The 22,581-nt window shown below is 39.6% G+C and overlaps 1 protein-coding gene across 1 annotated transcript; it reads right to left on the bottom strand.

The window, feature by feature from the left end:
- Positions 1-202: 202 nt before the first annotated feature.
- Positions 203-4,357, bottom strand: LOC138873537 (uncharacterized). Its single transcript, XM_070152007.1, has 4 exons — positions 4,244-4,357; positions 839-1,181; positions 443-776; positions 203-215 (listed from the first exon to the last, which is right to left on the bottom strand). Exons 1-4 carry the CDS (start codon positions 4,355-4,357, stop codon positions 203-205), a joined length of 804 nt encoding a protein of 267 aa, XP_070008108.1.
- Positions 4,358-22,581: the final 18,224 nt, after the last annotated feature.

Genomic DNA, 22,581 nt, shown 5'->3' on the forward strand with positions numbered 1-22,581 from the left:
TTCTTCTTATTTAAAGTTCCGGTCGAATCTTACGAAGATTGCCTACGTATCACGGCCCCGCGTGAATCAGACCAAGCGTAGTTTGTGACAAACAAGTGTAAAAATAAAGAAACATTTTTTTATTACTAAAACATTCTATTACAAACTAAACATTTTTGAAAAAGGGAGAATAACAGATTTGAAATAAATACAAACTCAAAAACTACTGATACACCCTGATGCGAAAAGACAAACAAAAGACGCCAAGACAGAAAATACAGACTCGACCTATAAATACATTAAAGCTTTAAAAATTGGCGCCCGCGGGGCATCGTTTGGCCTCGTCGCGGGCTTAGGTGCGAGGTCCCTTTCAAGTTGTTCCAGCTCATACATGGTTCGCTTGACATAAATCATCACTTTCGAGAAGAAGGTATTGCGGGTCATATCTTCGCACCGTAGACACCTCCTAATGATGGCATGGGCAATGGTCTTAATCTTATCCCTGGTTTGCCCCTTTTCTATGAGTAGGCGCTCTATTTGATCATTACGGGCCTTCAAAACCCGAGAATCCTGGAGATGTTGATTCTGCCACTGCTGAATTTCTACTTCCATCTGGGCCAGTAAATCATAGCAATGTCTATTTTCAGCTTCAAAGGTTCGGGCTTGCTTAGCCGCTTTGTCCTCAAGAGTGGCCACCTTTCTCTTCAAATTGGCAATGGTTTGCTCGTGATCCCTTTTCAACTGCTGCAGGTACCGGTTGCGCTCCTCTGTTCTTTTTTCCCAGTGTGCCTCGAGTCCTGCTATGGTATTCTCAAAATTCTCCAATTCACTCTAGCACTCACTAATTTCCATTTTAAACCTTTTATCAGTCGCTCATCCGACCGGTTTCTTTGTTGGTTATCAGCGGCTATCCTTATTTGCTGGATTTGGGCCCTAAACGCCTCGTTTTCCTGGGCCAACATGTTCTTTTCTCCCAGATCAGTAGCAACTTGCACGTTGTTCTCAAATTTTAGACCTTCCATTTCTTGTTTCAGCTTGCTGATTTCAGCCCGATAGCCTTTTTCTTTTGCTAACCAATCCCATTGCTCCTGTGATGACTCGACAAAATTCAGGATATGGGGTCTTTTAGCCGGCCTTTTGTGCTCAAGTTCTCTTCTGTACCACACAAGGTACCCTGGTGCTACTTCACCTTTGGCCCGATCCTGCACGCAAGTATCTGCTTTTAAACATTGGCATTCATTCCAGATTTGGCGGACTTTTGCTTCAGGAAATTGTCCGTCAGGGCTAATCTCAATTACTTGAGCACTAAGATCTTCCTCGTGTGGCACTAGCTGGCATCTCCCGAGTTGTCTCAAAACTCGATAGGGCACGTAAGGCTGAATGCTCTTAAGTCCCATCAATAGAAAGTAGGTCCTAGCTGTCGGCATATATATGACCTCATCAACAGGCAACCATCCCAGTGTCCACTGTATTTGGCTGGCGGTGAGGGTTCGAAAGAATGACGTCCATGCCGTAACTCCCTCGGGTAGACTGACCTCCTTGATTCTCGTGTAAAACTCTTCTATGCAAGTCTTCTTCGAGGAACCATAACTCAAAAGCTCGGAACAGTTGCAGAGATGTTCAGTCATCCATATTTGTAGCAGCAAATTACACCCCTCGAAAAAATTCCCTCTGGCTTTGCAGGTTGTGAGAGCTCGAAAGATATCAGATACTACCATAGGCGCGAGAGTGCTTTAATTTTGAGTGAGCAAAGTACTGACGACCCCGGATATTTTCAGATCAATGTTTCCGTCTTTCCTTGGAAATACCAAAAGGCCCAAAAATGTTATCATGAAAGCCACTCGTCTATGCTCATCCCACTTCCGACGGTTACCTTTGCTACATAACTTGTTACTCGGATTGTTGAATCCTCCTACATGACCATATCTGTCGTATATGAAGCGCGGATGACAAAAACCTGCAGCCAAATCTGGGTTATGGACCGTCCTGGGTATCTTTTATGAATCTAGAAACCGATGCACAGTGACAGCTCTTGGGGCAACCAGGTATTTTTGCCTTAATGGAACTTCAGCATTTCCGATATACCCGGCTATTTCCTCCAGAGTCGGGGTGAGTTCAAAATCGGAGAAGTGGAAGACATTGTGTGCCGGGTCCCAGTAGGTGACCAAAGCTCTTATGATATCTCCCCGAGGTTGGATTTCCAATAAACCCGTGAGACCTTTCAGATATTTCTTGACCTCATCTTGCCCTTTACCACCTAGATCATCCCACCATAGTCATAACTTGACAGGGACTTTAGTCATTATCGAAAAGTGTTCATTTTGCATTGTGCTCATCCTGCACATTTATTAAGGTGATTTAAGCAAAAATTATTTGACTCAAAAATGATTTGACTATATTTTAGAAAGAAAGATCCGATTTTTCGAACATGGCCTTTCAGCACTTCGGGGATGAAGATTTTAAGGCTGTGAGGGTCAACCGATCAAAACTCTAAAGGATGATCGAAAGTGGCCGTTTATGCAAAGTCAGCCTTCCGCCGTCCCTTTCGGGAACATTTGGCTGTTTTTGACAAAAACAACATCACTTAATTTATTTATGACTCTTTTTTTTTCAAAATAGTGGTCCGACATTGGGAACACGGTCTCACAGAGCCTCGGGGACGAGGATTCTAAGGCTGTTGGGCAAATTGGTCAAAATTCAAAAAATGACCAAAAGCGGCTGTTTATGCAAAGTCAGCCTTCCGGCGCGTCCCTTTCGGGAATATTCGGCTACATTTGACAAAAGCAACATCACCCGACTCATTTATGATGAAATTAAAATTCTGACATTTTGGCTATTTCTGAAAAAGGGGAGGTTGGACCCGATGAGGGTTGCCTACGTATCTCACACCCTGTGAGAATCAAACCGGCGTAGTTCGGGCAGATAAAACAAACTTCTTTTGAAAAACAAGACTCTTTTTCCATTGGCAAACAAAACCATTTTTCATAAACAAAACTCTTTTTTTTCTTTTTTTTTTCCAAAAATTCGGCAGAGTTTCGACACTATTTGGACGTTGATTTTTTTTCAAAGCAGGCGATTAACTACCTCTATCTCCCTTTCCTCAAGACATTCAAAAGCCGGTCGGCATGCAAGTCCGAAACAAACAAATGCACAAGTAGCAAGTTGGATGCATCAGGATGGTCTTTTGTCATTTTGGTACATCTGTCCTAGACAGACCCAACCCCTATGTTGAGCGTCCAAAGTCAAATGCACATGATGCAAACAAACGTTCCTACTAGGGATCCGACATGAAGCTGAGTTATTCTAGGTTCGTAACTGTAAGCACGTGATTTTTGCCCTATATGAGAATTACTCCCAAAAATTCAAAAATAAAATGATTTTCCTTGGTGTGCAATTTTGTGGTATTTTTGTGTAATTATTTGTATGTTTGTCCGTGCATGTTTATTTATTAAATTATTAAAAATACAAAAATATGTCGCATTTTGCATGTAAGATTTAATTCTACAATTGTTAGTAATTAAGTTTGTTTTACAAAAAATAAAAATTACAAAAATAGGCATCGTTTGCATTTTTAGCATTTAATGTCCAAATATACAATTTTATGCTTAATTATTACTTAATTGTGCGTTAATTGTTATTGGGAGTTAATTTGCACTTTTATAACTTAATTTAGTTCTTAATAATAAGTTAAGTATTTTTATAATTTAGTTTTAGAAAACTAAAAGAAGAAAAGAGAGCAAAAATATAAAGAAAGTCGGAATTGGGCCTCTTTTTCGATTTCAAGCCACAGACCCAAAAAATGACCCAATCTTCCCATACGACCCAGTCCATTTCGAACTGGGTCGACCCAGTCCATAACCCAACACCCCTATTATCTTGCCTTTCAAAAATAAAACAAAAACAAAAAAAAATGAAAAACCCTAAAACTATACTAACTACCCCCCTCATTTTCCTTCTTCTTCCTCAAGCTCCCCTCCTTAGCATCAATGGCTGCCCTTCACCCTCACCATGGACAACTAGCCACCCTCACTCACCTCTCAATACCCAGCAACCACCCTTCAACTCCTCCTCTCACCGGACCATCCTTGGACCAACCCAAGACCACCATCACCCAACCTATTGCTTCATCTTCTAGCAACCAAGCGACCACTGGATCAGCCTCACGTCTACCCGACCACGTCGCAACGTCGTCTTCTTCAGCAGCCCAGCTCGACCATCATTTTCTCGAACACCCTCGAGACCCTAGAACCCACCCTTCTACTACGATCCAGCCAGGACATCGAACAACAGCTCCCAAACCAAAAACGTCGTCCAGTTCGAGCCCAGTTGCTGCGTCTTCACGTTGAACACCAGCATCAAAGAAACCCAGTTGCTGCATCTTCACGTTCATCCGCGTCGTCGTCACGTCCAAACGACCTGACGCTCCTGCTTCTGCTTGCCGCGCACATGGATGTTGTTGCTGCTGCTTCAACCTTTGCCACGGCCAGCTGCTTCTGTTTCACGTGCTGCTTCTACTTTTGCTTCATCTTCTTCGTCAAAGTTCGAGGGTCTTTGGTTGAGTCGAGGTCCGGTACGTCGAGTTTTCTGTTCGAGTTTTGGTTGGGGGTCGTCAAAACAGTCCCTACATAGTCCGAGGTCGTCGTTGGTTAGTCGTTGTTCTTCGTTTCGATCCGGTTAGCAGATTTTGAGTTTTTTTTTTCGTATTTCGTTTTGATATTTCTCGAATCTAAAATCGGTAGATGTTTGACTTTTGTTTTGTTCATGTTCATTGTTTTGTTAATTTTTCAGTTGTTCATGTGAAATTGTTAGTTTAATATTTATTAGATTCAAATTGAAATTTAATTAATTATTTCTTCAATTTGTTTCATGTATTTTATGTATTTTTCAGAAATTGTTAATATTGTTAGATTCAAGTTTAAGCTCATAATTGGTTCTTGTTCGATCTTGTTATTTGTCTAAAAAAGAATTTAGTTGTAGTCGGGGAGTATGTTGGTTTAATCATGTGAATCCGTCATGTTTTGTTGTTTAAAAATAGATTTAATTCATGTTCATCTTTGTTTGAAGTTCGTTTTTAATTCAATGATTTAATGTGAAGTTATGTTTTAATTTTTTTTTTCTGGAATCATGTATCTTTATTATAATTTTGTTGAATTTAATTTTAAAAGATCAATTGATTATTTGAAGTTTAGTGATTTGAATAAGTTTATTTGTTTTGTTTAAGCTTAATACAAGTTTAATTCGAATTTGAATAAAACTTGCTTGTTATTGTTGTTGAATCTTTTCATTTATGTTCATACTTTGTTTAATTGTTCTTGAATCCGAAATTAGTATAAGTTTGATTTTTCTTGTTTATTGTTCATCATTTATGATTATTTCTTGAGTTTATCTCATAATCCTGTTTAAGTTTAATATAGGAATTGTTGGTTGTAATGTTGTTAGAGTTGAATTGGTTTAGAAATCATGTTCATGTGATTTGTTGTTTGAACATTGTTAGAAATTGGTCATATTCGCTATTGAAATTGATTAAATGAAGTGTTTATAGCTGATGAGGGTAGGTTGGTAATTTTCAGTACGTTCAGGGGTAGTTTGGTAATTTCAGTAAGGACAGTGGGGTATTTTTGGAATTTAATTTCTAAATAATTATTTATTTTTGAATGTTCATTCCATTAAAATTAAGATAATATTAAAGTAATTAAGCATGGGGGACAAAATGTAATGAGTTGGGGTTTGATATAATTGTTTAATTTAATGGGGGACAAGACATAATGTAGTGGAGGGGAATATGGTAATTGTTTATGGTAGGCATGGGGGACAAAATATAATGGGGTGGGGTTGATATATTTATTTAATGTAATGGAGATGAGTGAGAAGAATAATGGGGTTGGTAGGAAAAAGTATTGATTTATTAGTTAATTAAAGGGTTTGGGAATGTGATATATATAGGAGGTCTTGGACAGATATAAAGGACAGATAGAGAATAGAGAGAGAACAGATTAGAGAGAAAAAAAAGAGCTGAACATTTATTCCGAAAAAACATTGAAACTCTCAAGAAAAGAAAAAACATACAAAGAAAATAAAAAAAAAGTTAAAAATTATAAGAGAGAGTAGTACACACCTGATAAATATTCTGGTATACAGGTGTAGAAATTAAGGGTTGAAGATTAACTAGCCTTTCAAAAATCTGAAAATTTCCCTTGGTTTCTGTCCGTTATTTCTGTCATTCCTGGATTTTATTTTGAATTTTTTCAAATCTATCACTGGGGTTTTCGTTGACTGGTTATTGCTGGTTATTGTTGCTGTTGCTGTGTTACGTATTACGTTGCTGACTTTCTTCTTCTTATATTGACAATATCAAGTACACAACTGTAATTTTGGCATTTTGTAAGCCGAAATGAAGAATGGAGTGTTAAATTTTTAATTTAGTTTTAATTTTTTTTGTATTGTATTTAGATTATTCATGTATTATTATTCTGTAAATCACTGTCATTTGGCATAACTAGGCATGTTATAGCGATATATTAAATAACGCCTTAACCGGATTATTAGAAAATATATTTAAGCCTGATTACTAATTAAAACTGTTTAATAATCAAAATAGAAGAAATAACGTAAAAATGGCGTTATTGAATCAGTTTGGCAAAAATTGACTAAGTTCCTTATTCATAAGGTTTTTTGTCAACGTTAAGTTAATCGGAATCATGTAGTTAATTTCAGTTAAAACATGAATTAGTTTACGAATCAAGTATTAGGACATGATGTGAATTAAAACAAGGTTAGTTAATGTTAAATTGTTTAATTTTTAGAAATATGGTTTAGTAATCAAGTTTTTTTCAAATTTTCAGTATTTGTAAATAATTAATTTCAATAAGCTTAAGTCATACTAACAATATGAATTTTAATCCAACTATGGGATAATTAGTTTTTATTTTTTATTTTTTGACAATTCCATGTTGTTTGTAATTATAATTTTAGTAATATTACTTTCCATTAATATTTGTTTTAAATTAGTAATTAATATGTTATTTTTAAGTATGTAGAGATTGACTTCATAATTATAGACAAACTTAGTAATAATAAAGATGTAGTCATTAAAGGGTATTCATAAAATAAGGGAGGATCTCGCTAAAAAATAAATAAATATAAATAATACAAAAATTGCAGTCCTCCAATCTTATTTATTTATTTTTTTAATATAAGAAAATACCTAGATTCCGAGATGGGCGATTTAGTAAAATTCACAGTCCTACCTAATAGTATCATAACGCGTAGTATTTTGGCGCATATTTAATAAGGTTATTTTCTTAAATACGGGTGTACATTTATGTAACCCAAATCACGATCTTGACGAAGTCAAAATGCGTCAACAAATCACGTGTGCACTGGTTGTGGCGTGGTTCGAGATGCGTTTTCACGACGTTGCAATTTTGTATAAAATAAATAATGATAAAAGCGGTTTTAAAAGTTAAATTTGCATATAAGTTCTTAATTGTTTAAAAATAAGATAAATGAGCCAAATATGACAATTGAGCGACCGTGCTAAAACCACGGAATTCTGGAATGCCTAATACCTTCTCCCGGGTTAACAGAATTCCTTATTCGGATTTCTGGTTCGCGGACTGTAATACAGAGTCATTCTTTTCCTCGATTCGGGATTAAAATTGGTGACTTGGGACACCCTAAATCTCCCAAGTGGCGACGCTGAAATAAATAAATAAATCCCGTTTCGATCGTCCTTTAATTGGAAAAAACTCCCTTCACCCCTCGCGGGGCGGTAAAAAGGAGGTGTGACAGCTCTGGCGACTCTGCTGGGGATATGACCCAGAACCACTGGTTCAGGGTTAAGAATTCGAGCTTAAAATAATTGTTATTATTTGGCTTTATTTATTATCTGATTATTACATGTTTTGAGCCTAATGTGCTAAATGCTGCTTTTACCGCTTTGATATTATTTGAACTGTATATAAACTGTGCCGAAACCTTTCTCTTCTTACCTCCGGGGATGTGCTTACTGGTTGAGACTCCCTATTCTGTTAGTGTCATACCCTGAATAAAAGAGGCTCGGAAAGTTTCTAAGCCGGCTGGCCTTTTGGTTCCCGGAAAGGAGCTCCTTCCTCAGCTCGAGTTGTCCGCTCGGGTACACTGTCTAGAACACCGACCCAGGTTTTGAACATAGAATAACGTGACTTCATGCCGGATCCCTAGTAGGAACGCTTATTTGCATCACGTTGCATTTGACTTAGGGGACTCAACACAGGGGTTGGGTCCGTCTAGGACTAGCAACCTGATATGAAAAGGCCATCCTGATGCATCCTATTTGTTTTCCGTGCATTTATTTGTCTCGTGCCCGCATGCTGACCGGTGTTTGAATATTATGAATATTGTGAAATTGAAAAAAGAGAAAAATTGCAGTGTAGGGAGATAACTACTTTTTAGAAAATAAAGCCAAAAGTCCAAAAAGTATCAAAACCCTGCCAAAATTTTGAAAAAGAAAAATAAAAATCTTTTGTTTTTTAGTTTAATTTATTTGAAAAAAAAAAGAAAAAGAAAGGAGTCTTGTTTACAAGTTTAGTTTATGTCTGCGCCGGTTTGATTCTCACAGGACGTGAGATACGTAGGCAACCCTCTTCGGGTCCAACCTCCCATTTTGTAAAAAATCGAAAAAATATATGTCTCAAAATTTTAGTTTTCTGTCACAGAGTCGGGTGATGACATTTTTTATCAAAAACCGAATGCTCCCAAAAGGAACGCCGGAAGGCTGACTTTGTAAATGGCCACTTCTGTCATTTTTTTACTCGCACAACCTTAAAATCTTCGCCCCTGAAGTGCTGAAAGGTCGTGTTCGGAAGATCTGTTTTTTTTAAGAAAATAATCAAATCATTTTGAGTCAAATAAATTTTCTTTTGTTTAATCATATTAATAAATGTGCAGAATGAGCACGATTCAGAATGAACCTTTTTCAATCATGAATAAAATTCCCCTCCAGTTGCGGCTATGGTGGAGTGATTTAGGCAAAGAAGGGCATGACGAAATCAAGAAACATTTGAAAGGTCTCACGAGTTTGTTGGACATCAGGCCTCGAGGAGATATTATAAGAGCCCTTGTCCTTACTGGGACCCTGCGCACAATGTCTTCCATTTCTCAGACTTTGAACTCACCCCAACTTTAGTAGAAATAGCAGGGTACATTGGCAGTACTGAGGTTCCGTTGAGGCATAAATACCTGGTTGCTCCAAGAGCTGTAGCAGTGCACCGGTTTCTGGACTCATTAAAGATAGTCAGAACAATCCATAACCCTGATTTGGCAAAAGGTTTTTGCACTCTGAGCTTCATATACCAAAGATATGGCCACATAGGAGGATTCGACAAACCAGAAAACAAGTTGTGCAGCAAAAGTAACCGTCAAAAGTGAGACGAACATAGACGGGTTGCTTTCATGATAACCTTCTTAGGGCTTTTAATTTTCCCGAGGAAAGACGGGAATATTGACATAAAGATAGTTGGGGTTGTCAGTACTTTGCTCACTCAAAAATATAGCACGCTGGCACCGATGATTGTATCTGATATGTTCCGAGCTCTCACGGCCTGCAAAGCCGGAGGAAACTTTTTTGAAGGTTGTAACTTGTTGTTGCAAATGTGGATGACCGAACACCTATGTCACCGAGCCCAGTTCCTAAGCCATGGGTCTTCTGAAAAGACATGCATAGAGGAGTTCTACACCAGAATTAATGAGGCCCGCCTACCTGAAGGAGTCTCGGCATGGACTTCATATTTCCGGACCCTCAACGCCAGTCAAATACAGTGGACACTGGGATGGTTACCGATCGACGAAGTCATATACATGCCAGCAGCTAGATCCCATTTTCTCTTGATGGGACTCAAGAGCATTCAACCTTATGCGCCGTATCGGGTTTTGAGGCAACTTGGGAGGTGTCAGATGGTGACCAAAGATGAGGATTTAAACACTCAGGTAATTGAGATCAGTTCTGATGGTCAGTTTCCTAAAGCGAGGGTCCGCCAGATTTGGAGCCAATGTCAATACTTAGAGGCAAATACTTGTGTGTTGAATCAAGCAAGAGGGGAAGTTTCACCTGGATATCAGGCTTGGTACAAAGGGGAAATGTTGTCTGGAAGGCCGGCTAAAAGACCTCACCTTCAAGAGTTTGCCAAGGCTTCGCAAGAACATTGGGACCGGTTGGCCAAAGAGCGAGAATATCTTGCCGAAATAGGCAAACTGAAACAACAGATTAAGGATCTAAAATTTAAGAACAAATCGCAGGTTGCTGCCGACAAAGGAAAAAAACAGATTAACCAGAGAAAGCGAGAACCTCAAAGCTCAGATCCGGGGGATGAAAATGGATGCCAACAACCAACTGAGAAGCCGGGCTACTACGAGGTTGATAGCAGAGTTGAGGAGTCAGGTCAGCAAAAGCCGAGAAGACTTGGAGAGATCTGAGGCTTGTATAGAAAGAATGCGGATCAGGTGGGCAAGAGTTACAGTGGCGCGGAGAGAGCACCTATGGCAAGTGAAAAGGGACTACGAAATGAGTGTTACAACATTGAGAGAAATAAACTCCATTCTCCATAATCGGGTCCTTAAACAAGCCCGGGATGCTTGAACAGATAGGGAACGCTGCTATGAGACAATAGCCCAAATGGAAGAACAAATGGAGAGGTTCCAAGATCAGCTCATTGACGATACTCGAATATTGGGACTAAAGAATCAACGGATAGAACAGCTGTGCATAGAAAGGGATAATATCCGAGGTAGGATTGATGAGATGGGGCACTACATCTACATGAGATGCCTAGCATGTGAGCAAATACCTCGTGATACCCTTCTTGCCTCCATCATGGGCTACGTCCATCGGATCATGAATGAGTTGAAGAATTTACAAAGGGGTCTTACACCAAAGCCCGCGGAAAGGCCGAACGATGCCTCGCGGGCACCAAAATTCAAAGCATTAATGTATCCCTAGTTCAATCTTGCACTTGTTTGTTTTTCGAGTCTGTTGTCTACCCATATGTTCTTTTCAAACATTCTAAAAAAATATGAAGTCTGTATTTTTTTTTGTGATGGCTTTTAATAGCATTATTTTGAGTAATAAAAAAAAATTGGTCTTTATGGCAGAACTACACCCGGTCTGATTCACGCGGGGACGTGATACGTAGGTAATCCACATAAGATTCGGCCACCATTAACAAAAAAAAGGAAAAGAAAATAGAAAAAATAAAATAAAATACAGGGGTTCCCAAATTAATTTAAAAAGGACAAATAAGCAAGTCGGGATGACGCATGTTGTCAAAGCAAAGCATGTTAGAAACGGTTAACTGCCTAGGAGCATTTGCATCCCCAATGTGTTGTTATCAAATCTGTTAAAGCACTAACGCTAACAAGTTTGTTATTTTCCACAATATCAGAAGTTAGTTGTTAAAGCATTCTGGCAACACACCCTTACCAAACCAGATCCAAAGGACCTGTGACAACGAGCATGACTACTTCAGAAAATAGTACCGGGGAAGAAAGACTGTTGAGCCAGTTGTTAAAAGAAGCGATGGAGAAAATAGAAAGGATGGGACTAGAGATGAATGCAATGCAGTTAGCTCTAGCCAAAGCACAAAAGAGCCCTGAGCCACTGGGGCATATGCCGGAATACCCTCACTCTGGCCCTTCAACAAGCTTCCCGAATCACCGTTATCTTCAGGAGAGAAGCCCCCATGATTCCCAAGCTCCACCACCCCATCAACCTCTCCCAACACCAAATGTTCCCACTTTTATGGGACCCACATCAGCCACCCTGCAAAGATCAACCAGCGAGCCGTTGTTTCAGGCTCACGATACGCAGTACTATCCCCCTGAGCCCACATTCCATGCACCAGAACCCCATACCTACAATCCGCACTTGGAGGTACCGACAGAGATTGAAAAGCCGGTTAAGGTCCCAGAACAAGATGAGGTAATGAGGAAGTTCAAAAGCCTGGAGCAGTCCTTCAGGAGCCTGCACAGATTGGGCAACCAGGTCAGCGTGGCCTACAAGGATCTATGCCCTTTCCCGGACGTCCAACTCCCGACTGGGTTCAAGATGCCTAAGTTTGATTTATATGAAGGGCACGGTGATCCCATGGCACATTTGCGGGGCTTTTTTAGCAAGATGAGAGGGGCAGGCGGCAGAGACGAGCTACTGATAGCTTATTTCGGCCAAAGCTTGAGTGGATCGGCACTAGAATGGTATACCAGGCAGGATGCCAGCAGATGGTACACTTGGGATGATCTGGCGCAGGCTTTTGCAGGTCACTTTCAATACAACCTCGAGATAGTCCCTGACCGTCTCACGTTGCTGAGGACCAGAAAGAAGCCTGGGGAAAGCTTTTGTGAGTTTGGTTTCCGCTGGAGAGAACAAGCAGCCAGAGTTGATCCTCCCATGAGAGAGGGAGAAATGGTGGACTACTTCTTGCAAACACTGGATCCAACTTACTTTGGTCACTTGGTGACGACGGTTGGAAAATCCTTCAATGAAGTAGTAAAGATAGGGGTCATGATAGAGGAGGGTCTGAGGTCTGACAAAGTCCTGAATTACTCGGCGCTCAAGGCAACGACCCAGGCTATTCAGAGCGGAACGGGAGGTGCGCTGGGAAGGAGGAAGAAACAATAAATTGCCACGATTGAGGCAAGCAGTTGGTCCAGGTCCGGCCAACCATACTACAACCAACCCAGACCCCACAGGCCAAACTACCCATACAGCCCACCACAGCACTACTATCCACCCCAAGAACCACACTTCTCCGTGCACCAAGCCCAGACATACACTCAGCCTCTGGCTCGCCCGCAATGGCGCGCGCTGGCTCCCCAGAACACACATGCACCCCCGCAAAACACCTATCCTCCACCAAGGGCATACAGAAACCCTCCAGGGGCGAGCTTTCGAGGAAATCAAGCTGCTAGAAATGACATGCTACAGAGACATAGAGTTTTTACTGAGTTGGGAGAAACCTACACCACCTTGTTCCACAAATTGAGGCAATTAGGTTTGGTTAGTCCTGTCGAGACCAGAGGACCAAATCATCCACCCCAAAATTTGGACCGTTCAATAAGTTGTTAGTACTGCTCAGGAATGCTGGGGCATGATACCGAAAAGTGTTGGAAGTTAAGGCATGCAATACAAGATCTTATTGATGCCAATAAGATCGAAGTCCAGACGCCGGAAGCGCCCAACATCAACCAAAACCCGTTGCCAGTACACCACGAAGCTCACATGATCAAGCTGGTATACGAGGGAGGAGAGCCAAAGAAACCCTCACAGATAGTGATGATAATCCAAGCCACTCTGAAAGAAGAATCGACCGGTGTAAGAGCGGACATACAGTTTGTGGGGCCTGAGGCCAAAACCAACAATTGGATGGTTACTCCTCTTCCTATCCGGGGGGAGTCCTGGTAGTAGGCTTTGATTTTTGTTTTTTTGTTTCGGATTATTCCAGGGTGTAATCCAACTCTTATTTTGTTTGTAAAAGTGTGAACCCTGTTATCCCGCAATTTCAATAAAATTCTTTTCTTTTGTCGCATTTTAATTTTGTTTTGTTCTTTTTCTTTCTGAATAGTTTTCTTTTTACTGGTTCTAATGACATGACATGCACAGCGGATCTTCGACCTAGTTTAATAAATCAATCCGACTCCGACTTAATGATACAAGAGATCGATTGTGACGATGAGTCTGAATATGACGGGGATGAAGCCTTCGAAGAAATAAACCGAGAACTGTGCCAATTTAAAGAGAAACCCAAGCCTAATCTGAATGACAAGGAGGCTGTGAATCTAGGGGATGCAGATAATGTCAGAGAAACCAAAATCAGCATCCACATTGAGCAAAAGGCAAGTTCGCCCCAAATTGGCAAAGGCCTTATATCGTGACCAGAGTGTTGTCCAACGGCGCTTTACGTCTGACAGATGTCGAAGGAAGATGCGTCGATATGGCTATCAATTCTGATGCAGTCAAAAGATATTATGTGTAATTTCTTTTGTTGTTTATCTGTTTGTCTGTACTTAGTGCTTATCGGATAATGAAATGACGGAGGTAATTCTTTCTTCTATCCAAACACTTTTAACCTTTGCTTTACCCCTTTGTGCCTTACTGATTCTTTCATACCCCTCTCTTGAAATCGTTAGTGAAAACGAAAAATGAAAATAAAAAAGAGAAAAGAAGGAAAATAATAACAAAAACAAAAAGGGAAGGTCACAAGAAAAACAAAGGAATCGAGTGAACTACGTTCGACCTGATTCCTCAAAGAGGATACGTAGGCGCCTCACGGCTCGGTCATAAGGTAACAAAAAAAAAGGAAAAAAAAAATCAAAAGAAAAATCCCCAAGCAAGAAAACTGGGGCAGAAATTATGTTTCTAAATTTTGAAAAAAAAGAGTTTGATTCCAAGAGTTGTAATACTTTACCCATCAAAGTTATTTTGAATTTTATATCCTTTTCTTCTAAAACCTATATTGATGTCCAAAAAGACCTCCCGATCAGTATCTGAGAGGTGTTAAGACAGGCAAATGAAAACCAAGAACAAAACGCTGGTCCCCGACTGAATGAGGATCATGAGTTGAAAGAATTGATAGCCATAAGAATTCCCAGCAGAGAAAAATCTTATCGGCAACATTCCAATCCCCAGCTGAGAAAATAAGATGAGAGAGTCTTATCGGCGAAAACCTTAACAGGCGCTATAAGGCGACGTAAGCTGAGAAATACAAAATGAGAGAGTCTTATCGGTGAAAAGCTTCACAGGCACCATAAGGCGATGAGAGTTGTGAGAAATGAGAGAGTCTTGTTAGTGAAAACCCCGCGAAGGGCACTATGAGGCGACAAGATAGATTGGCGGAAAGGATCCGCATTTTGCAAAGAATTGGGAACCTATTTATCCCCAGCAAGTGAAGACATCAGAAAGATTGATCGACACAAATAGACTGGGTTGATTAATCCGGAATGCACAACATGATTGTTGGAATCGGTTATATCACCCAGATAAGTTCATTTCTTTTCTTTTCCCCATCATTTGTTCAGAAAGATTTTCTCTTTTTTCTATCTTTTCATTTCTTTGTTTAAAAGAATTTTTCTAGAAATTTATGTTTTAAGGAAGGTCTCTCAGAGCTTACTACCAGTTGCCAAAATGATACAACATAAAATGTGAAAAGGGCAGGCCAGAGACTAGGCAATAAGACAAAAGACGTTGGTTGTCAGGCCAAATAATATTGTCCTAAAATGGCAAGGAAAGTACGGGGAAGAGCCGGAAAAAAAAAACATGTGGAGGAAATTGTGGGCCAAGTTCCAAGACGATCCCCAGCAGGACTCCGACCTAATATCGACCAAGTTCCGAAGTGGTCGGACAACACAGAATGGGAAGGGAAGAAAGGAAAATCCATCTTCAGCAAAATAACCCCCAACAATTTTTGAGATACAAAATGGGGAAGGGATAAATGGAAAAACCATCCCCAGCAGAATGTTATCCCTAGCAAATAACATCATCCCCAACAAGTTTTGGGAGCGCCGAACAGGAATAAGAGAAAGGGAAAACTATCCCAGCAGGAGTATCACAACCAACCACCGCGTTTTAAACTAACAAATTTTGTTTGATTTGAAACAGGTAAAGGAAATGGCATTGATGACAGAAATGCATGCCATAAGGGATATTATCAAACTGGGGAAGAAAATTTTCCTTCCATTTAGAAAATTTTCTAGAAGTCAGGTACCCATTCGAGGAAGAATAAAGATAACACAAGTCTCAAGGGAAGTGGTCTTTGAACTAGTGTTGCCCCCAACATAATAAGTTTCAATGGAGGAAGTTGTTCCCCAGCAGACAGAACAAAGGGATGAAACTCGTGCTCAGAAAAAGCAAAAGGCCAGTATCATTCCTAACAGCCTTCCGAAAAGTGAAGCACTAGTTCTGAAGAAATCAGAATCCCCCAGCAGTGTTATCCTCGACAGCGTTATTCCCAGCTGATAACATTTTATCCCCCAACAGGTAAGTAAATAATTTCCCAATAGTGTTATCCCCAGCAGTTTCGAGGAGTCCAACACAAGCTTGGTGAAAATCGGTATCCTCAGCGGTTCCTTTCGGGAAAAGGCAAAACGAGTCTCAAGGGAGGTAGTCTTCAAAGGAAGAAGCTATGCAAAAAACAAAACAAAAAAAAGAATATAAAATAATATTAAAAAAAAGAAAAAAAAAGGAAGCAGTTTGCAGAGGAATGAAACATCCTACTTAAAAGGAAGTAATTTTAGAAGGAGTAAGATAACATATTTACTCAGCAGAGTTATCCTCAGCAGTGTTATCCCCAGTGGATCATCGAGATGTAGAAGCATCCTCGACAGAGTTTCGGACAACCCAGAGTGGGTAAGGAAAAAAAAGGAAAAGTCATCCCCATCAAAATAATCCCCAGCAGTTTCGAGGGAAGACAACACAGGTAAGTAAATAATTCAGGAAGAAGGAAGTGGTTCACGCATAGGAGACGCACTTCCTAAGTGAAGATTTCATTAATAGGAAACGCACTTCCTAGTTTGAAATCATCAAAGTTTTACCCATAGGAGATGCATTTCCTCCTAAATTAGTTCTACCCAAAGGAGAGGCATTTCCTCCTAAATTAGTTCTACCCATAGGAGAGACATTTCCTCCTAAGTTTGTTTTACCCATAGGAGAGGCATTTCCTCCTAAGTTTGTTTTACCCAAAAGAGACGCATTTCCTCCTAAGTTTGTTTTTACCCATAGGAGATGCATTTCCTCCTAAATTAGTTTTACCTATAGGAGAGGCATTTCCTCCTAAGTTTAGTTCTACCCATAGGAGAGGCATTTCCTCCTAAGTTTGTTTTTACCCATAGGAGAGGCATTTCCTCCTAAGTTTGTTTTCACCCATAGGAGAGACATTTCCTCCTAAGTTTAGTTTTAACCATAGGAGAGACATTTCCTCCTAAGTTTAGTTTCACCCATAGGAGAGGCATTTCTTCCTAAGTTTAGTTTTACCCATAGGAGAGACATTTCCTCCTAAGTTTGTTTTACCCATAGGAGAGACATTTCCTCCTAAGTTTGAAGACAGGCGCCCACCTGTATAACGAGAGGAATACTTTTCTGTTTTCATTTCATGTTCTAGGTCGCCCACCAGTATAATGCGGGAATACATTTCTGTCTTTTCATTTCTGTTCTAGGTCGCCCACCAGTATAATGCGGGAATACATTTATGTCTTTTCATTTCTGTTCTAGGTCGCCCACCAGTATAATGCGGGAATACATTTCTGTCTTTTCATTTCTGTTCTAGGTCGCCCACCAGTATAATGCGGGAATACATTTCTGTCTTTTCATTTCTGTTCTAGGTCGCCCACCAGTATAATGCGGGAATACATTTCTGTCTTTTCAATTCTGTTTTAGATCGCCCACCAGTATAATGCGGGAATACATTTTTGTCTTTTCATTTCTGTTCTAGGTCGCCCACCAGTATAATGCGGGAATACATTTCTGTCTTTTCATTCCTATTCTAGGTCGCCCACTAGTATAATACGGGAATACATTTCATGTTCTAGGTCGCCCACCAGTATAATGCGGGAATACATTTCTGTCTTTTCATTTCTGTTCTAGGTCGCCCACCAGTATAATGCGGGAATACATTTCTGTCTTTTCATTTCTGTTCTAGGTCGCCCACCAGTATAATGCGGGAATACATTTCTGTCTTTTCATTTCTGTTCTAGGTCGCCCACCTGAATAATGCGGGAATACATTTCTGTCTTTTCATTTCTGTTCTAGGTCGCCCACCAGTATAATGCGGGAATACATTTCTGTCTTTTCATTTCTGTTCTAGGTCGCCCACCAGTATAATGCGGGAATACATTTTTGTCTTTTCATTTCTGTTCTAGGTCGCCCACCTGGATAACAAGGGAATACATTTCTGTTTTCATTTCATGTTCTAGGTCGCCCACCAGTATAATGCGGGAATGCATTTCTGTCTTTTCAATTCTGTTTTAGGTCGCCCACCAGTATAATGCGGGAATAGATTTTTGTCTTTTCATTTTTGTTCTAGGTCGCCCACCAGTATAATGCGGGAATACATTTCTGTCTTTTCATTCCTATTCTAGGTCGCCCACTAGTATAATACGGGAATACATTTCATGTTCTAGGTCGCCCACCAGTATAATGCGGGAATACATTTCTGTCATTTCATTTCTGTTTTAGGCCGCCCACCAGTATAATGCAGGAATACATTTCTGTCTTTTCATTTCTGTTCTAGGTCGCCCACCAGTATAATGCGGGAATACATTTCATGTTCTAGGTCACCCAACAGTATAATGCGGGAATACATTTCATGTTCTAGGTCGCCCACCAGTATAATACGGGAATACATTTCATGTTCTAGGTCGCCCACCAGTATAATGCGGGAATACATTTCTGTCATTTCATTTCTGTTCTAGGTCGCCCACCAGTATAATGCGGGAATACATTTCTGTCTTTTCATTTCTGTTCTAGGTCGCCCACCAGTATAATACGGGAATACATTTCATGTTCTAGGTCACCCAAAAGTATAATGCGGGAATACATTTCATGTTCTAGGTCGCCCACCAGTATAATGCAGGAATACATTTTATGTTCTAGGTCGCCCACAAGTATAATGCGGGAATACATTTCATGTTCTAGGTCGCCCACCAGTATAATGCGGGAATACATTTCTGTCTTTTCATTCCTATTCTATGTCGCCCACTAGTATAATACGGGAATACATTTCATGTTCTAGGTCGCCCACCAGTATAATGCGGGAATACATTTCTGTCATTTCATTTCTGTTCTAGGCCGCCCACCAGTATAATGCGGGAATACATTTCTGTCTTTTCATTTCTGTTCTAGGTCGCCCACCAGTATAATGCGGGAATACATTTCATGTTCTAGGTCACCCAACAGTATAATGCGGGAATACATTTCATGTTCTAGGTCGCCCACCAGTATAATGCGGGAATACATTTTATGTTCTAGGTCGCCCACAAGTATAATGTGGGAATACATTTCATGTTCTAGGTCGCCCACCAGTATAATGCGGGAATACATTTGTGTCTTTTCATTTCTGTTTTAGGTCGCCCACCAGTATAATGCGGGAATACATTTCTGTCTTTTTATTTCTGTTCTAGGTCGCCCACCAGTATAATGCGGGAATACATTTCTGTTCTAGGTCGCCCACCAGTATAATGCGGGAATACATTTTTGTATTTTTATTTCTGTTCTAGGTCGCCCACCAGTATAATGCGGGCATACATTTCATATTTTTGCGTTCAGGCGCCCACCTGTATAACAAGAGGAATACTTTTAATCTTATACTGCAGATTTTGAAATCAGTAACCCCACCGGAAGGCAGAAGGTTACAACTGGAATCCCCAGCACCGGGAAGCAAAAGGTTGCAACAAGAAGTTCCAGCACAAATTCAAGCGCCTGAGTCAAAAGGAAGAAAAGACGCGTCTTGAAAGAAGCAGCTTGTGAACATTAAATCATGCCCAGCATAACAAATCTGATGAAGAGAGCCGTACCCCCAGAGGAACCGCCGAAAAGCTTAATGAAGAAAGCCATGTCCCCAGCGGACCAAGCAAAATGATGAAAACTGGTATTCAGAAAAGCAAAGGGCCAGTGTCATTCCCAAATCCACGGAAGAAAAGCACCGGAGGAAACACAAGCCGACAAGAAAGCAAGGTAACAAGAACAAATTTCAGTCTAGCCTAGCTTCTTGTTTTCTTTTAAGCACGGTGTAACAAGGAGATCGGTAAGCAGTGGTAATAGTATGCAACAACAGTAACATTGCAGTCCCACGGTAGTCCCAGCTACCAAAACTTCCCGAACTACATTGACCTGATTCCTATTTAGCCCAGTATATGTAGGAAACCTTTGAAGCAAAGGTTCGGTCAAATCTTTTTCAAAAAATGCTTCACACGGAGTACTCAGATGGGCAAAAATCGCTCGCTTTATCTTTGCACGAAAACCCTTCGTGTCTTCGGGCAAAGAGGGGCAGCTGTAAGCACGTGATTTTTGCCCTATATGAGAATTACTCCCAAAAATTCAAAAATAAAATGATTTTCCTTGGTGTGCAATTTTGTGGTATTTTTGTGTAATTATTTGTATGTTTGTCTGTGCATGTTTATTTGTTAAATTATTAAAAATACAAAAATATGTCGCATTTTGCATGTAAGATTTAATTCTACAATTGTTAGTAATTAAGTTTGTTTTACAAAAAATAAAAATTACAAAAATAGGCATCGTTTGCATTTTTAGCATTTAATGTCCAAATATACAATTTTATGCTTAATTATTACTTAATTGTGCGTTAATTGTTATTGGGAGTTAATTTGCGCTTTTATAACTTAATTTAGTTCTTAATAATAAGTTAAGTATTTTTATAATTTAGTTTTAGAAAAATAAAAGAAGAAAAGAGAGCAAAAATATAAAGAAAGTCGGAATTGGGCCTCTTCTTCGATTTCAAGCCACATGCCCAAAAAATGACCCAATCTTCCCAAACGACCCAGTCCATAACCCAACACCCCTATTATCTTGCCTTTCAAAAATAAAACAAAAACAAAAAAAAATGAAAAACCCTAAAACTATACTAACTACCCCCCCCCCCCTCATTTTCCTTCTTCTTCCTCAAGCTCCCCTCCTTAGCATCAATGGCTGCCCTTCACCCTCACCATGGACAACTAGCCACCCTCACTCACCTCTCAATACCCAGCAACCACCCTTCAACTCCTCCTCTCACCGGACAAACCCAAGACCACCATCACCCAACCTATTGCTTCATCTTCTCGCAACCAAGCGACCACTGGATCAGCCTCACGTCTACCCGACCACGTCGCAACGTCGTCTTCTTCAGCAGCCCAGCTCGACCATCATTTTCTCAAACACCCTCGAGACCCTAGAACCTCACCCTTCTACTACGATCCAGCCAGGACATCGAACAGCAGCTCCCAAACCAAAAACGTCGTCCAGTTCGAGCCCAGTTGCTGCGTCTTCACGTTGAACAACAGCAGCAAAGAAACCCAGTTGCTGCATCTTCACGTTTATCCGCGTCGTCGTCACGTCCAAACGACCAGACGCTCCTGCTTCTGCTTGCCGCGCACATGGATGTTGTTGCTGCTGCTTCAACCTTTGCCACGGCCAGCTGCTTCTGCTTCACGTGCTGCTTCTACTGTTGCTTCATCTTCTTCATCAAAGTTTGAGGGTCTTTGGTTGAGTCGAGGTCCGGTACGTCGAGTTTTCTGTTCGAGTTTTGGTTGGGGGTCGTCATAACAGTCCCTACATAGTCCGAGGTCGTCGTTGGTTAGTCGTTGTTCTTCGTTTCGATCCGGTTAGTAGATTTTGAGTTTTATTTATTTATTTATTTATTTTTCCGTATTTCGTTTTGATATTTCTCGAATCTAAAATCGGTAGATGTTTGACTTTTATTTTGTTCATGTTCATTGTTTTGTTAATTTTTCAGTTGTTCATGTGAAATGTTAGTTTAATATTTGTTAGATTCAAATTGAAATTTAATTAATTATTTCTTCAATTTGTTTCATGTATTTTATGTATTTTTCTGAAATTGTTAATATTGTTAGATTCAAGTTTAAACTCATAATTGGTTCTTGTTCGATCTTGTTATTTGTCTAAAAAAGAATTTAGTTGTAGTCGGGGAGTATGTTGGTTTAATCATGTGAATCCGTCATGTTTTGTTGTTTAAAAATAGATTTAATTCATGTTCATCTTTGTTTGAAGTTCGTTTTTAATTCAGTGATTTAATGTGAAGTTATGTTTTAATTTTTTTTTTGGAATCATGTATCTTTATTATAATTTTGTTGAATTTAATTTTAAAAGATCAATTGATTATTTGAAGTTTAGTGATTTGAATAAGTTTATTTGTTTTGTTTAAGCTTAATACAAGTTTAATTCGAATTTGAATAAAACTTGCTTGTTATTGTTGTTGAATCTTTTCATTTATGTTCATACTTTGTTTAATTGTTCTTGAATCCGAAATTAGTATAAGTTTGATTTTTCTTGTTTATTGTTCATCATTTATGATTATTTCTTGAGTTTGTCTCATAATCCTGGGGGTAGGTTGGTAATTTGCAGTACGTTCAGGGGTAGTTTGGTAATTTCAGTAAGGGTAGAGGGGTATTTTTGGAATTTAATTTCTGAATAATTATTTATTTTTGAATGTTCTTTCCATTAAAATTAAGATAATATTAAAGTAATTAAGCATGGGGGACAAAATGTAATGGGTTGGGGTTTGATATAATTGTTTAATTTAATGGGGGACAAGACATAATGTAGTAGAGGGGAATATGATAATTGTTTATGGTAGGCATGGGGGAGAAAATATAATGGGGTGGGGTTAATATATTTATTTAATGTAATGGGGATGAGTGGGAAGAATAATGGGTTTGGTAGGAAAAAATATTGATTTATTAGTTAATTAAAGGGTTTGGGAATGTGATATATATAGGAGGTCTTGGACAGATATAAAGGACAGACAGAGAATAGAGAGAGAACAGATTAGAGAGAAAAAAAGAGCTGAACATTTATTCCGAAAAAACATTGAAACTCTCAAGAAAAGAAAAAACATACAAAGAAAA

Source organism: Nicotiana sylvestris, chromosome 7 (assembly GCF_000393655.2).
Source record: "Nicotiana sylvestris chromosome 7, ASM39365v2, whole genome shotgun sequence".
Taxonomy (NCBI): Eukaryota; Viridiplantae; Streptophyta; class Magnoliopsida; order Solanales; family Solanaceae; genus Nicotiana; species Nicotiana sylvestris.

Coding starts and splice junctions, on each gene's coding strand:
- LOC138873537 (XM_070152007.1), bottom strand. CDS start 4,357: ATGCAGCAACTGGGTTTCTTTGATGCTGGTGTTCAACGTGAAGACGCA. Junction 1,182..4,243: donor TTCGATGTCCTGGCTGGATC/GTAGTAGAAGGG, acceptor ACTTGCGTGCAG/GATCGGGCCAAAGGTGAAGT. Junction 777..838: donor GGATGAGCGACTGATAAAAG/GTTTAAAATGGA, acceptor ATACCATAGCAG/GACTCGAGGCACACTGGGAA.